At 41.2% G+C, this 16,111-nt stretch overlaps 1 protein-coding gene across 1 annotated transcript in view; it reads left to right on the top strand.

Moving 5' to 3' along the window:
• The first annotated feature begins 2,469 nt into the window (after nt 1-2,469).
• Nucleotides 2,470-16,111, top strand: part of ADCY3 (adenylate cyclase 3) — an 82,412-nt gene continuing 68,770 nt past the window's right edge. Inside the window, exons 1-2 of the mRNA XM_014073984.2 lie at nt 2,470-3,768; nt 4,568-5,442. Of these exons, the coding sequence (XP_013929459.1) occupies nt 4,759-5,442 (684 nt within the window). The 5' untranslated portion in view covers nt 2,470-3,768; nt 4,568-4,758. The remainder of the gene's footprint in view (nt 3,769-4,567; nt 5,443-16,111) is intronic.

Genomic DNA, 16,111 nt, shown 5'->3' with positions numbered 1-16,111 from the left:
GGAAGAAAAGGGGAGGGAGACTAATTCTCAAGGCCAGAGGGCGGATTGGGAATGCAAATTGGGGCAAGTCCTTCACCTTCATTCTCCTCTAGTTTGTGGACAGCTGCCAGATGTCTTAATTTAAATCTGCCTATCATGGATCTTTTGGAGGAAGGATGACAAACCTCACATCAAGGGCAGAAGTTTTATTTCCTAATTGAAAATGGATTCACATGATACTGTGCAGTTTCTTTTTTCCTTGACTAATCAAAGCTTGGTTTCCTGGTATAAAGGCGGTGTTACCCAAAGCACAACACTAGCAACAAATATATAAGTGCTGGCTGCTTCATCTAGGATCTTCATAACACTGGTGACTCCAACCCAGTGGTAAAATTCAATTTTTTTTACTATTGGTTCTGTGGGCGTGGCTTGGTGGGCGTGGCAGGGGAAGTATGTTGCAAAATCTCCATTCCCTCCCCACTCCAAGGGAAGGATACTGCAAAATCCCCATTCCCTCCCCACTCCTAGGGAAGGATATTGCAAAATCTCCATTCCCACCCCACTCTGGGCAACTGATATTTACCGGTTCTCTGCACTACTCAAAATTCCCGCTATCGGTTCTCCAGAACCTGCTGAATTTAACCCCTGCTCCAACCCCCAAAATTCTCAGCTTGTATGGCCATTACTGAATTGGAGGACCGTGGCATAATAGCATAAGTTCAAAAATACTTTCCATGCAGTATCTAATTTGATGGACCCAACCACCCACTAATGTAGTTAAAACACATATTAGTTCTGGTTACTAACATATTAATATTTATAAAAGGATTATTTTATTAATACTGTACTGCAGTGTAATTTCCCCACTTTAAGCCATGGTGAAGAATCTTTTATTTAAATGGATTTGGTAAACTCATCAGATTGGGTGAGATCAACATTCAAAAACATCTATCTGTGCATCTATCTATCTATCTATCTATCTATCTATCTATCTATCTATCTATCTATCTATCTATCTATCTATCATCTATCTATCTATCTATCTGTCATCTCTCTGTCATCTCTCTCCCACTTTATTATTTTTACAAATAAGGTGGTGAACATACCTAATACTCCTTCCTCCTCCTCTTTTCCTCATAAAAACAACCCCGTGAGGTAAGTTTGACCAAAAAAGGGACCATTCAAAGTCATGCAGCCAACTTTAATGACTAAGGTGTTTTCTTGCCTGGTGCCTTAACCACTAGAGCAAAGAGGCTCTAATGGCTCTATAAACTGTTTTTACTATCTTTACATTGCAGGAACATAATAAAAGTTGTCTACTGAAAATGCTTATTGCTCACCCGATGGGCCATTCATGCTCCCATTTTATAGGCTGAACAAACCACAGTGAAGACACATTGATTGAGGTCATACATGGTTTAATGGTTTCTTTGGTTTTACCTTAATAGCGATCAAATCAATTCATGGTGAATAGTATTACATATATGAACTCATGTTTTGATTAAGAGTCCATCTTTAGGGGAGACATGATAGCGTCCCAATATTTGAGGGGTTTCTATAAAGACAAGGGAGTTTAAACTATTTTTCAAAGCACCAAAAGGCAAGACAAGAAACAATGAATGGAAACTAACCAAGGAGAGAAGCAACCTAGAACTAAGGATAAATTTCCTAAGGGTGAGAGCAATCAACCAATGGAATCTTGCCTTCCAAAGTTGTGGGTGCTCCATCACAGGAGGCTTTCAAAAGCTTCCAGGACCACCATTTGTGTGTAGGATCTCCTGTTTTAGCAGGGGGTTGGACTAGAAGACCTCCAAGATCCTTTCCAACTCTTATTATTCTATTGTATTCTATTTCGACTGAATATACTGCAAGGCTCACAATACAGTACAGATGAAAAACAAAGCGGGACAAGTGACCTTGTTGTTAGTTGTGAAGTTGTGTCCCACCCATTGTGACCCCATGAACAATATTCCTCCAGGCCTTCCTGTCCTCTACCTTCCTCCGGAGTTCATTTAAGCTCACGCCTACTGCTTCAGTGACTCCATCCAGCCACCTCATTCTCTGTCCATCCCCTTCTTCTTTTGCACTCAATCTTTTCCAGCATCAGGCTGGGAAAGTGACCTTATAGTTAAGCACCCTTTGAATCTACTTTTCCCGTTTTTCTTAGAACTTCCCAGGCCTGTTTTGAACCCTCAGGTTCAAACCGAGAGGGCATAAAACTATGCTAAGGCAGGTGTCCAGGGTATCCTTCTAGATCTAGAAAGTTTAGTGGAGATCCGGAGAGTTTTGGGCATCTTAACAACCGCGTGGCGGGAAAAAGCAGGAGCGGCCCCAGGTGAGCTGCGGGTCCTTCCTGCCAGGCTGTTGTCGGCCCAGAGCACAAAGGGTTAGTTCTCCAAGGGGCCGAGAGAAAAAGGGTGGGATCTGGGCAGCTGTGCCGGCTTTCCTTTCCCAGGCTCTCCAGTACCGGAGCAGAGCGTGGGAGAGGCCGAGGAAGCGGGCCGGCAGGGGTGGGGTTGCCTCGGTTGTCGCCTCACCACCAGCAGCAGCCTGCTCTTTGGCGCTAGGCGCTTGCGCCGGTGAGGAGAACCGCCGCTACCGCCGCAGGAGAACAGAGGCGGCGCGGTTCCCGGAGCGATCCTTTTTCGCGGGCCGGGAGGATCCGACGTCGAAGCCTGGCAAAGGACTACCGAACCTCCCGAGGAGAGCGGCCGAGGTCTGACGGGGAGCTCGCGCGATCCGCCCCGCTTTTGCGCCCTCAGAGCGAGCCTGGAAGCGACCGCCAACTCGGGCAGCGGCGCCCTTCCCAGAGCAGCCCCACTTGGGCTGTTGAGCGCCGGGAAAGCAAAAGGCGCCTTCCTCTTTCGCCGGGTTCCTGGTTAGGAGAGATCTCCGAGAGAGAGAGAGGGAGGGAGAGAGGGAGAGAGATGCCTCTTGGCTTTGAATCTTCTTCTCCCACTCCGGACCTTCTTGGGGGCAGAAGTCCGGCGATTCCCGACCGTCCATCATCATCGGTCCTTGGAAGATTCTCCGTCTTGCCTTGTGCCGCGTGACGTTTTTCGGAAGGCGAGAGGAAGCCAACTCCCAGCCCTCAGTAGCTCGGCATTTTGACACGTGTGGGTGTTTGTTTGGCACTTTTTTTGAGTTCCTCCCATCCCCACCGCCGCCACCCTCCGTCTCCTTCGTCGTTCGCGAAGAGGCCTTGCTTTGCTCCTCCTTTTTCTTTGGCTGCAGCTCAGGGAGGAGACCTTAAAAAAAATATCTCTCCCTTTTGTGCAGGGACACGCGCAAACCCTCGCAGGCGCAGCAGCAAGAACGCGGGTACGTCCACAGTGGCAGAAATAACCAACCGCACACCTTGGTGGGGGGCAGCAAGACAAGAGAAAGCTGATCCTAGAGCCCAGGTCCCAAACCTGAGCTACAGATGAATCCAGCGCCTGGGTGTGAGATGGATGGATACAGAAGACTGAGGAAGGGGCATAACTGAGCTGGACCTCTCGGCTGAAAAGAAAACCCGGGTTTCTTCTGAAAAGATGGTGGCTTTATTTGGGCTGGGTTGCTGCTGAAGAGGCTTCATTTCCCCCTTTGTCAAGCTCTCCATCTCAAAGTGGCAGCCAGGAAGAGACTGTAAGAAGGAAGACTCTTGGCAGAGTTGGTTCCCATCTTTGTCATTCCCTCTCTGTGTGGGAGAAAGCTGAATCTGGCACATAAGCTTAAGACAACATTTCAATGGGGCCTGATCCAAAGATTTCAACCAACCTACTTCTGCAGACACCACTGAGAAAACTGGTAAGAAGGGAGAGCAATTTTCTGTGAAACTGGACCTGATGGAAGAACTGAGAAAGATTGTGGGAGGGTGCAGGCAAAGTGGCCAACTTACTTCTATTCTTTCTACCTTATGTTTCCTTATGGATTCAGGACCCTTTTCTGATTAGATTTGGATGATTGCTGTAAATTAACAGGAGGGAATGAATCCAACATTTGTCCCAAAATTTTCTGTTTCTATATTTATTGAGTGAATTTGTCTAGACAAGGCTTAAATCAGGTTGGGTCAATTGTGGTTCAATATGCTGCGAATCCGGGACATGATATTAGCCATAATGTAGTTTGTTTGAGCATTGTACAATAATGTGAATATAGCCATGAGTTTTGTTAACCCAGATGAAACACTGTGTTAATGCGACCATTGATTTAGGGGCACAGGCATGAAACAGAAGCTAGAAAAAGTAAAAGAAACAAATATATAATGTTTGATTGGAAAATTAACTTTGCTATCTTTCTACATTTTTCGAAGCCAGTTGCTTTGATGCCTGAAATTATGAAAACCAGACTAGCTAATCTTTTTAATAAAATGCTTCTGAAACTTAGTCATGTAACATAGTCACTTGTGTTTGTAAAATGTTAATTTTTAATGTGTTCTTAGTACAAAATTCATTTGGGTGAAGTGTCAAAGGGAGTGACAGCTGACGGTGATGGTTTGTTTGTAGAGCTTGGATATTGGTAGAGATTCAACCCATGTTATAGTAGGTCAGATATGAAGGGAAGAGAATCTGTCTTTTTCCTCCCTGCTAATATATTTCTCTCTCAGTCAGGGGCTGTCATGTGTTGGGAAGATGACAACTTGAAAATTGATACTGGAAGAAGCCACTGAATACCTGCTTCTAAAGCTTCCATGCCTTCTGGGTTACTGGGAGCTGAACTGTCGCTGAGGTAACTTTTGCCTTCTAGGCAGATTCTCTTCACAAAGTATCTAAGGATTGGGTAGTGGAAGCCAGCAGGATGCCTCGGAATAGGGCATTCTCGGAGCCTGAATACTCAGTAGAGTATTCGGCAGACTATTCAGTCAGCTTGCCTTCTGACCCTGAGCATGGGGTTGGCCGGACCCATGAGGTGACGGTGAGGAACTCAGGTTCTTGCCTCTGTCTGCCCCGTTTTATGCGACTCACGTTTGCTCCTGAGTCCCTGGAAAACCTCTACCAGACCTACTTCCGGAGGCAGCGTCATGAGACTTTGCTGGTCCTGGTGGTCTTTGCAGCCCTCTTTGATTGCTACGTTATCATCATGTGCACAGTGGTGTACACGTCAGAGAAGCTGGCACCAACTGTGGCAGCATCAGTTGGCCTGGCTGCCCAGATCCTCCTCTTTATCCTATGCAAGTATCAACTCCTGCCTGATCGTGTCACCCGGAAATTCATGCCATACATTCTGTGGATACTGATAGCTGCTCAGATATTCTGCTACTTGGGCTTGAATTTTGCCTGCAACCACGAGGCCAGTGACACAGTTGGATGGCAGGCCTTTTTCGTCTTCTCCTTCTTCATCACCCTGCCCTTGCATCTCATGCCCATTGTTCTTATCTCAGCCATTTCTTGTGGCATCCACACGCTTGTGTTAGGAGTCACCATTGCACAGCAGAAGCAGCAGCAGCTGGAGTCCATCTATGGAATCACCTTGCTGTGGCAGGTAAAAATGATGTGTTGTGAATGAGTGCAAAGGTGCATATCTTCTTCTAGGCTGACAGCTTCCTTTGGGTATTGAGCAGATTGATGGGAGCCATTCATTTATAGCAGTAGAATTAGCTTAATGCTGACATTTCATGACAATAAGTCAATTGGTTATTTTCCAGTTACCGTATTTTTTGGAGTATAAGACACACCAGAGTATAAGAAACACCAAGGTTTTGAAGAGGCAAATTAAAAAAAAAAGTTTTTGCACTCTGCAGACCTCCCATTTTTTTAAAAAAGAGAATGGATAGCCTTTAGGAGGCTTGTAGAGTGCTCCTGGGGGATGCTCCCCCAAATGAGCAAAAAACAGCTCATTTTTTGTGAAAATGGGCCCATTTTTCTCAAAAAAAAAAAGAGAATGCATGGCCTTTAGGAACTTTGCAGAGAGCTCTTGGGGGCTGGGGGGGGCAAAATTGAGCAAAAAATGGTCTGTTTTTCCCTCTGCAAAGCTCCTAAAGGCTATGCATGGCCATATTGGTGAAGGGGGCGGGGTTTCGGGAGGAAAAAAAATGTTGTATTCAGTGTATAAGACGCACCCAGATTTTCAGCCTCTTTTTTGTGGAAAAAAGGTGTGTCTTATCCTTTGAAAAATACGGTATATATTTTATTATAACTGGAATACAATTACAGTTGTGCTAAAAATTACAAGATGGTAATACTTTTGGAATTCTTTGTGGAATCATTTCTAAAACTTTTGTGGCCTAATGGAAAGGAAGGAGAAAATGAGACCTTTTGATTTTGGATGAAGGATTAGTGAGTTTGTGGGGGAAGATTAGTGCTGCAGATAAAATGACTCCATAGAACTAGTTCACATATGTGGAATTCCAAGCCTAACATACTTTATATCATTTAAATTTCTAGAATCTCAGCCACAATTTCAGAAAGCAAGCAAATGGTACCATGGGTTTCAAGGGCTCATGACTTTGAACACAATTCATTGGCATTGCTGTGTAGAGTAAAAGGGTCATTGCTATGCTGCACCAGGGACCGGCTCTGTGGAGAAAGGTTTTTCCATGGACCTGGGTTTTTCCATGGTTTTGCAGGCTGCATGCATCCTGCAGAGGGGGTTTCGCTTGTTTGCTGGCATGTTGCGGACTGGTGCCAATCCACAGACTGGGGGTTGGGGACCCCTGTTCTACATGACTAACTGGTCCCTTCTTGCACTTATTCCTATTCTACCAGACATAATAATCCTTAAAGTTTCTTCTTCCACTCTGTTGGTAAAATATAGAGTGGGGCACAGAGAGAAAATCCAACTATTAAGTCCAAAATAAAGCTTGTTACACAGATCTATCTTTAGTAATTTTTTAAAAAGAGAATATGCATATAAACATTTTTAAATATTGGAATCCAAAAAGCATTTAGGTTTCACAATCTGAATTTTATTTGATGGGGCAGGGTGCCAAAACAGAATAAGCCTGTAAGTGGTATTATTTTGTAATGCTACAAATATTCCAGGGGTTCTTCAGTTGAATTGAAGAAGCTTCTTAGATAAGAAGCGAAACATTTCCTGAAAAAACCTCAAGAAAGTCCAGCTACCTTTATGGAAAAGCACCTTTGGGACAACCATGACCTGAATGATTGAGAATCACTATAGAGAATGCTACAGATAATTTAAAGTTGGTCTCATTTGAGGAAAAGCAGAAATTTTCTCTTGTGAGAGTAAGCTTCCTAAAGAGAATGCTACCAGTCACGTTTGCCATCAGGGATTGTCATGCCTAGACAAATGATGTGACTCTGTGGGCAACCACAATTTTCAGTGAAGCCGAACTGATTTTATTTCCACTATACTCCAGTTTATCAGCATCTTAACCTACTCTAAATACAATATTCAGTTTTGATATTGGGTATAATGCTGTAATCTAAGATAATGTTCGGAAGAAATAGAGTGGAACCAAACACTGATTAGACTCTTCACTGAAAGTACCTTCCTCCTGCAGAGGGTTTTTTTTTTTTTAACTGAGGTAGTGGGTCGGGAACCAATTGGTATTTAGGAATTGGTAAAAGAAGCAGATAGAGGCAGCAGCTAGTAAGAGAAAAAGAGATGGGAGATGGAAGAGAAAAGAGATCCAACATATACAAAGGCTTTCTGAAATATAGAGTTGGCCCTGCTTGTAACCCAGTTGAATGAGTTGTGAATCATCTTATATAAGTAAAAGCAAATGTTGGATTTAGGTGTATGGTCAGCTGATTTTCCTATGACTTATCTTGGGATGGCATGAATTCTTGATAGAGAAATTCTTCCTCCCATGTCCTATTTTCTCTGGTGTTTCTAGATCGGTCCCACACGGTGCAATTAACTTAGTGCCTATATGAATATATTTACTGTGGTTTCTAAATCATGGTTTATGGCATAGCATGGCATGCTTCTGATTTATTGACCAAATAAACTATGGTTTAGCATGGTGCATGTGATCAATCCTTATTTGGTTTGCTTGCTTTTGTTAGGACTGGCTCAATTGCAGTTGCTCGGCATACTGATAATTTGAAAGTCCGTGAGAGCCTTGCTGTATGTGCTCAGACCCTAGGATAGCTTTCCCTGAAATCTGAGCTTTCTGACTACAGTTCTCCCCATGCTAAGGGGCATATCCAAATGGCTGGGTATCTGGGACTTGCAACCTACAATTGGGAAAAGCTGATCTTTTATTTATGGATAGGTTTTATCAAAAGTACTTTTGACTGGGGGGGTTGCCTAGATTTGCACTGAATCTAGATGATCCCTGCTGTTTTAAAAAAAAGTTCTGGAAAGCAGGGCTGTACAAATTCACAAAAATAAAATGTGGGTTTAACCACCCGTCTCTTTCCCTTTTGCCTATGCAAGTCAGTTTAAATGGCTCAACCCATTTCTGAGACTTTTCAGATTTAGTTGTGTGACAAGTTTGAAAAAAGGACTAAAAGACAATGATTCCTGGCTTTTTCCTAATTAGAACATTTGAAAATTACATGCTCATATAAAAGATTTCACATCCAGAAGTTGGAAACGTAATATGAAGACATGCATGTAGCAATGAAAATGGAACTTGCTATAGTATTGCTGCATCAAGAGTGATAATCAATTTGAAGGCCTCTGAATGCAATGAGCCACAATTCCCCGAACCACTGGCCAGTCGGTCCTGGTGGAAATTAAGGCATGTGAGCCAACACATTTGAAATTGAGGAAGGTTGATTATGAGTTGTTCAGCTAGCAAGCGTGAATGACTGAATTAGTAGATTTGTGGTAGAGTTCAGGGTCCTGTTAGACTCTGTCTCAGGAGAGGTTGTGATGGAGAAATATTGCGAAAGAATCTTATAAAATCGATGTAATAAAAAATGGAATCATAGAAATTAAATTGACCCTTTTGATGATACCTGTAAAAGACAGGCTTATGCATATTCAGTACCTTCAACGGTATTTTGCATTCTATGGTGCCCCAGATGAACAAAATGTACATACACACATATTTACCAAATTCTGTCATTAGACATGTTTACTGAAATTCTGGCTCTGCTACAGGAAGCTTTATATGCTAGCCCCCAGTGACTGTAAAAGGGGATTATACTTTGTTTATATTTTGTTTCAATTTAGTAGCCAATGAACTCTAATAGACTCTGGGTAAGTGTACCAAACTAGAACAACCATTAAAAAATAGATCGAAACATTAAACCAAATTGATACCCAAGACTAAAATAATCTTATAGACAACAAAAATTGGCTCTAAGCTCTACGCAAACAGTAATACATCAGCTCCAGGTTTTCAGAGCTTTCCAGAATCCTGGAAGAGAGAATGCCATTCTTCTCTGGTGGGATGCTGTTGCCAAGGGGCTGCAATGGAGAGGACATGCCACTTTAATTCCACAAGATGACAAATGCAACAGGACAGAACAACATCAGAGTTGGAAGAGGTCTTCTAGTCCAATCCCCTGCTCAAGCAGGAGAGAGCCTATACCATTTCAGACAAATGGCTGTCAAATCTCTTCTTAAAAGCTTCCAGTGATGGAGCAGCCATAACTTTTGAAGGCAAGCTGTTCCACTGGTTAATTCTTCTCACTGTCAGGAAATTCCTTCTTAGCACACCTACTCTACCAAAACATATTGGCAGGCAGAAACGATTGGAGACAATTGGGACAAGGCCCTATGTCACACTTTAAAGGGCTTTATAGGTGTTACCAGCACTTTGAATTTTATTCAGAAGCTGCGTGGAATCAAAGCAGTTAGTTTTGTCATCCATGAAATTATGCCATGCTTTTAATTCATGGATTGGAGCAGCTACTTCACTTCCTTACAAGGCACAATGACCAGTTGAGGTAGGTTGGGTGAACTTATTTCTTCCACAAGATGGAATCGTTTGCACTTGTGGAGTATTCTGCTACAGCGGTGGAGTGGAGTGTGTCTCAGCAAGAGGAAGTATCTCCTTGAAGCAGTTTGCCCACAATTCACATTTTGTCAATAGCTACAGTTGCTATTGTTGTTACATACAATTTCAGACAAGGGCAGAAATGAACATTCCACACACAAGAAATAGTGCTATGAGCAATGAAAGAATTTGAAACTCTTTTTTTCAATACAGAAGTCCACTTATTGTTCAGATATCGCTGGTATTATGTGATAATCTCTGAAAAGCCTCACATTTGAATTTTGAAAGAAGAGATATAGAACAGCTTTTTGATATTGTTAAGTTGAAAGCAGCTAAGGATTCTTTGTAAGAGTCATGTATAGCAGGAAAAAATGATTTATTATGGTTGTATATGTAGCCGAGGTGGCGCAGTGGTTAGGGTGCAGCACTGCAGGCCACTTCAGCTGACTGTTATCTGCAGTTCAGCGGTTCTAATCTCACCGGCTCAGGGTTGACAGTCACTGCCTTGTGGACGTTGACATTTACGAAGATTAAGTCCAAGTAAGTCCAAGTCCATCCTTCCGAGGTGGGTAAAATGAGGACCCGGATTGTTGGGGACAATAATGCTGACTCTGTAAACCGCTTAGAGAGGGCTGAAAGCCCTATGAAGTGGTATATAAGTCGAACTGCTATTGCTATTGCTATTGTTTGCAGGTACCAAATATTCCTAAATCATTACTCCTGCATTAATGAAGAACTCCCTTGCGCACCTAGGTTTCTCTGGGCCATTCTTTAGCACAAGCGTTCTGGCAGCGATGGATGAATATTGTAAATTGTCAGAGATATTCTGCACTATATATAGTCCTAGAGCAGTGGGTCTCAACCTTCCTAATGCCGTGACCCTTTAATACAGTTCCTCATGTTGTGACCCCCAACCATAAAATTATTTTATGTTTTCCACATTTTTTTGAAAATATGTGTTTTCCGATGGTCTTAGGCGACCCCTGTGAAAGGGTCGTTCAACCCCCAAAGGGGTCCCGACCCACAGGTTGAGAACCACTGTCCTAGAGTCTCTTTTGCTCAAACCAGTGATGTTCGGTGAGGTTTATGGCTGGTAAGGCACTGACACAGTAGTGGGTTTCAAATTTTTTTAGACTTGTGGACTTCAACTCCCCAGAAGTCAGGAATTTTTAGGCTTTTAACCCTTGCTTAACTCTGCTCGAGTGATCATAAAACGCCTAAAGTCAGACTAGATGAGGCATGTCGTTCTCCTGCCTCCTCCTGTAGAGGGCGCTTTTTAGAGGCTTTTTTTAACAGTTAAGCAGAGTCATCCACGGTGACTCTGGCAGCAACTAGCTCAGCCTGACCTCAGCTCTTGCCTTTTTCCTTTTACATTTTTTTTCTTTTCATGATGACAGTGGTGAGGCTCTGCCTCTCCTGCCTCCCCTGACTGCACGTCCCTGGCTCAAACAGATAAATGTGTTATGTGTAATAAGTAGCCTTCATTAGGCATGAATAGCATTCTGAGTCTTTCATAAAGCAAAATGGCAGCAAATTTGGGACACTTCAATCATATCACTCAAGGTCAAATAGCTCAGCAAAATACTTTTCCACTCATGAAACATCCTTTGAGAAATACAGAAGCATCTCCTTATCTGTTGAACCAGTGATTTCCATGTTTCCATATTGTTGATGTTTGTTTAAATCTCTCATTATGACAAAAATCACAGTAAATATAAATTCCGAGCTAAAATGGTATGTTTTTTCTTTTTAACTGGAACAGAAGTCTATTACAGAAGAAAAAGAAACAAATTTGCTCTCAAATGGCTATAAAAATAGGTTAGATTACTAGTAGAGTATGGACGACAAGTAAAATAACATATTGAAAAGTAAGATGAGAATGGTGACGGTAGTGATTATGATGATAAACTTAGTACTCTTAAGAAAACAGAATGAATTCTCTAGCGAGAAAACTGAATTGGACTTACACATTTTTTTCTTATTCCTAACTTGTTTTGTCCAGAAGTATATCCTTACTTGGGCAGCTAACATCCTGAAAAAAGCACCACAGTATTATTTATTTTAGGCCTTCCCAGAATACTAAATATCTAGAATGTTCTGTTGCTTGTCATGTTCAAAATATCTTGCATTGTCACAAACAGATCATTTTAGACTATTTGACCCAAACAGATTTTTTAAAATTTACACAATCTTGTTTTGAATTGTTATCTAATATCATTCTTTTCCAAAATTATTGTATATTGTTTATGGCTTTAGAATTCCTTTGATTGATGTGATATTTAAGAAAAATTATGCTTTGGGATAGGGATTATATTTGGATGATGATGATGTTGATGATGATACTTTATTCATTAAACATGAAACTCAGTCAACTGAACATTCAAAAATGCATTACAAATACCATTGACTGGTGCTAATGGTTGATACGGGTTGCTGCCAGCATCCTAGGTATCAACCAAGTACCTTCTTAAAATATACGATGTTCTGGGTAGCACAGTTTTTTGCAGTTCTGCTGGTGTTATTGCAGGAAGCTACAATTTGTTGGTGTATCTTATAAAATTCTTGGACATGGTACCAAGTGCCCCAATGACAAGGGGTATCACTCTTACATGTTTCATCCATAATTGGGTAGTTTTGATGGCCAGGTGGTGGTATTTTGTGATTTTTTTTTTCAGTTTTCCAGTTCTTTCTCTTCGACTCTGGCATCTATTGAATCTTTCCCAAGGGACTGGGATATGTAGACATTGTTTGTGATGGTGTTCAAGGTATAATTGCAGGGTATAAGCTGTTCCAAGTAAAGCTGTCTTTTGCAGTTGATTGATGTCAATGCCTTTTGTCAATGCCGCTGGTGTTCAAGCAGTGCTCCATATGTTTTGGGATTACGTTCAAGGTGTCTATTACTATTATTGTTTGTTGCATTAATGTAGCAGAGAGACTGAATGCTTGCTTATCTTATGTGCCTGGCAAAATTGCATTCCATTCCCCGGGAATGCTGTACTTGCATAAATTCGTCAGGTACCTCCAAGTGTATGGGACATCACTTGTCAACAAGGAGACTTTTAAGAATGCTTCTGAGATAACAATTAAATTTTAAATGTTTAATGCAAATTTAATGTAATGTAAACAGTTTATTTAGAACATGAGAAGAGCATAATTTTTTATATAATTATCTACTTAGCAGTCAAGTAAGCAACAAGCTGCTCAGAGTGATCAGCTAGTTTTGGAGGAAAAATGAGATAAGATTCCAATGGCAAACTGGCAGGTCTTTTAATATAACCTTCCAAATTAGCTGATTTTGAGGAGAGGACACTAATTTGGAAACCACCCATCACTCAAAGAGTGACCTTGGATGGTAAACAATTAAACATAAACAGATAAAAAACATATATGAGTATTATATTAGGAGGCAATGAAACAAAAATGCAATTATTACAACTGAAAGTTAAAAGGGCGGGGGGCTAATCAACCTGATTGCTATATGCTCCTGAGACCCCAAACAAGTTGGCAGGGCTAGGCCTTTAGATATTTTCAAAAACTCTGGAGAGTAGTGGCCCATTTAATTTCTGGGCGGGAGAATGTTTCAAAACATGGGTTGGGTGGGGGGAATGGCAGAAAGGCTCTCTTACTGGACCCCACCAGTTAAAATTCTTGAACTGATGGAGTCTGCAAAATACCCTACCCTAACTGGGTAAGGTGAGTCAATGTAGTGGGTTAAAATTAAGGTGATCAGATTTTCAGATTGGTAAAGAGGGACACCTTTGACCGGGGGGGCGGGGCGGGGGGGGGCTGATTAAAAATTTTATAGGGAGCAACAAAAATTTTCATATAACGCAAAAATAGTATTGTAATATTTTTTTATTTCAACATAACTACAATTTACAAATATAAATTGTAACTGTTGCCAAACATCAAAATTTTGATCGCGTGACCATGAGGATGCTGCAACGATCACTAAGTGTGAAAATGGCCGCTAAGTGTGAAAAATGGACATCAGTCACTTTTTTCAATGCCATTGTAACTTTGGTCACTAGACCACCTTTCTTGCCACAGTTCTTAAGTGAATAACTGCAGCTGGTATTTTGTATTTTGGATAGAATCTTTTTTTAAATAGTCTAAGACAATTTTAAAAAAAGAATCCACACAGAATAAATTGAAGTAAAACATTTCAAACTATTCCACACAGAATAAATTGAAGTAAAACTATTTTTAAAAATTCTATGCACAATATATTTCAAAGTATTGTGCATAGAATTTTTAAAAATGGTTTCACTTCAATTTATTTTGGATAGAATCTTTCTTTAAATAGTCTAAGACAATTTAAAAAAAGAATCCACACAGAATAAAACTATTTTAAAAAATCCTATGCACAATAAATAAAATATTATTTTAAAATACATTAAAAAATAAAAGAAAAAAACCCAGCTCACTTACCAGCAGGCAGGCACTCCAAGTCAATCCAGAATGATGTAGATGTTAATACAAAGAACTGAACAAATTAAAATGGTGAAATTATTAGTCCCAGGGAAATATTTTTCAAAGAAACTTTGCCACCATTTTTTCCACACGAGCCGACCTCCAACCTCCGTGCCCCTCCCCTCCGGGAAATCCAGGAAGAAACAGAAGTCCTTACTTTTCTAGCCAAAGTATTTCCTGGAGCTCTATGGTACTGGGTCATCTTTTCTTATAAAAGTAAGTACAAGGGGCGGGGGGTCCGTTTTGTTGCTTTAACATTTTAATATCTTCAATGAAAGTACTGAGACAGAGAGAGGGTTAGACAGAGTGTCTTTTGTCTTGCCCTGGTTAGGATTTCTTAAGCAAATCCGCTGGGCTTTCAACATGAAGCCAGAAAATCGGGACTTTTTAAAAACGCCTCGGGACATGGGACAAATTGTTATAAATCGTGACTGTACCGCCAAAATTGGGACGTCTGGTCACCTTAGTTAAAATGGTGCCACAGATTAAAAGTGGCAAGTTTAAAAAACTCGTGATTTTGCCTAAAACTCTTTCCAGGTCAAAACATGATTCATTCTTGCTATACACTCAAATATAATGGTAAAACTTCTAGATGTCATCATTCCTGTGTGAGGGACAATAGTTTGCATTTTAAGAATTTTCCCCCTTACCCCCAGTTAGGTTGTTCATAACAGTTGTAGATATTAACACTAGAGATATGAGTGTGCCACCAGCCAAGTATAGTATGCTTATCACTTGCTATTTCTGGACTCATAGAGCTTTGTACAGCTGGCGCACATGCCAGTTTCCCCTCTTTAGAGCTCACACCTCTATGTATTTGCACATACAGGATTTCTGTAAGCCTGCATTTTGAAACTGTAAAACAGATGGGAAATCATGGTCTCAGATGGCAAATCATGGTCAGTTTAATTTCATTAACTTGAAGGCAAGCAGGTGGTCAGATGAAAAATGACTACTTATTGCTTGTCATGCATCTGAGTTCTGCATTCTATCTTCTCTGTAATAGTTTAAAAATGACAACCTAACATATCAGAAATGATTATACTTCAAAATCAATACATACGTATAAATTTCAACCCATGAAATGTCCTTCTCTCTTCTTTAAAGTATTTTTTTTACACCTGACAGATTATCTTGGGGTTTATGTATTTTGGTCTGAGACAATTCACAAAAGGTAACATAATTCACTTGTAAAAAGGCTGACATATCCTTTAGAGCAGTGGCTGTACATTTTGCTCTTTTTAAACAAATAAACTGAGATGCTACCCAAATTTTACATCATGAAAAAAACTAAAATCTGCAACCAACATCAAGAAGAAACTAAATCCTGCAAGCTAACTCTGTTGTCTTGCAGTACAATAAATAGTTGTAGAGTTGCAGTGACAGCAGGGATTAGCTTGGCTAAGTTCCCAGAGAGCAGGGGCAGGCAGAAGCATCTTTGCCACTGATTGAACAGCTCTGCTCTAGTTACCAAAGGCAGCACATGTAGAAAGGCTAGGAGAAAAAAAGGAAGGTTTCTAAGAAGGTAGGCGGTAGAGAACCAGAGGTGGGTATTCAGCAGGTTCTGACCAGTTCTGGAAAACCGGTAGTAGAAATTTTGAGTAGTTCAGAGAACCAGTAAATACCACCTCTGACTGGTCCCGCCCCCATCTAATGTCTGCCTCCCGAGTTCTAGCCAACTGGGAGGAAATGGGAATTTGCAGTAATCTTCCCCTGGAATGGGGAGGGAATTGAGATTTTACAGTATCCTTCTCTTGCCATGTCCACCAAGCCACACCACACCACACCCACCAAGCCATGCCCACCGAACCAGTAGGAATT

The sequence above is a fragment of the Thamnophis sirtalis genome, unplaced genomic scaffold, assembly GCF_051295495.1.
Source record: "Thamnophis sirtalis isolate CommonGarterSnake01/CBP01778 unplaced genomic scaffold, rThaSir2_p1.2 scaffold_6, whole genome shotgun sequence".
NCBI classification, from domain to species: Eukaryota; Metazoa; Chordata; class Lepidosauria; order Squamata; family Natricidae; genus Thamnophis; species Thamnophis sirtalis.
Note: the sequence above shows the minus strand (reverse complement) of the source record. Positions and strands in the feature narration are given on the sequence as shown.